The sequence below is a fragment of the Chondrus crispus genome, genomic scaffold, assembly GCF_000350225.1.
Source record: "Chondrus crispus Stackhouse genomic scaffold, scaffold_58, whole genome shotgun sequence".
Classification (NCBI taxonomy): Eukaryota; Rhodophyta; class Florideophyceae; order Gigartinales; family Gigartinaceae; genus Chondrus; species Chondrus crispus.
The window spans coordinates 275075-276152 of NW_005178551.1; the positions used below are offsets into that span (position 1 = coordinate 275075).

Sequence of the window (1078 nt, forward strand, 5' to 3'; positions counted from 1 at the left end):
GCCCTTTTGAGGAAAGATACTAATCTAAAGTACACCAAGTTTATAAGTGCTCCAGTCCTTACTCCGATGCATATGCAACAAGGGCTAGATTGGGATAAAACTCATGTTACTTGGGATGATGAGAAATGGAACAAAACTATTCTTTCTGACGAGAAGAAGTTCAATTTAGATGACCCCGATGGTTGTCTTTACTATTGGCATGACTTAAGAAAGGAGAAAAGTTTTAAGCAGACGTCACCAAAGAGGTCATTCTTTAATGATTTGGTCTTGCCTCTCTTACTACGAACTGAACAATTTAGTAATAATGTATGGGAAACAGGATTCTGCAAAGTACTGTGAACTACTTAAGGACGATTTGCTACCTTTTGCGGCAGTGACGCATGGTGAGAATTGGACATATCAGCAAGATAACGCCGCTATACATCGTTCTTTTTATCCCAAGAAATGGTTTACGGACAATGGCGTTGCTGTTTTACCGTGTCCTTCGCGTTCACCAGACCTCAATCCCATCGAAAATCTATGGGGGATCTTAGCAAGGAGTGTGTATGGAAATGGGAGGCAGTATCAGGATACTGTAGAGCTGTTTGAGGCTATTGTCGATTGCTGGCAGAATATCGACCACAGTACTCTTGAGAATCTCGTTGGATCGATGCAGAGGCGTTGCATTGCTGTTTTGCAGAAGAATGGCGGCCGCATGACTTATTGAGATCGAAATATATAACGGTTTTGATTGCACTTTTGTTTGTCCTTATAATTACAGTGCGGTTGTATTTAGTTTTTTAAAGATAAGTCACCGTACAAGTACCAAACTATAAAAACGATTACAGTTCCTGTAAACTCTTTCTCTTCTCTTTCGTTTGAGATGCTTTTCATGATCATATCTTTCGTATTTTTGTGCAAGGTCAAGGTTTCAATGGTGTCCTTATACTTTCAGTGCGCACTGTAGCAGTCCTCGCTGGGCTTCCGGCCAAGCAAATCAAGCACAGAGCTCGCCCTAAACTGTCGCTTCATAATATCGGCGCGTTTCTCACGATACCTTTTTTGAATACGGCGTCGCCGCTCAAGCTGACTGTTTCCA

At 41.7% G+C, this 1078-nt stretch overlaps 1 protein-coding gene across 1 annotated transcript; it reads left to right on the top strand.

Annotated features, from left to right (window-relative positions):
• The first annotated feature begins 256 nt into the window (after window positions 1–256).
• Window positions 257–706, top strand: CHC_T00006991001 (hypothetical protein). The gene has a single exon (XM_005710356.1). It carries the CDS (start codon window positions 257–259, stop codon window positions 704–706), a length of 450 nt encoding a protein of 149 aa, XP_005710413.1.
• Window positions 707–1078: the final 372 nt, after the last annotated feature.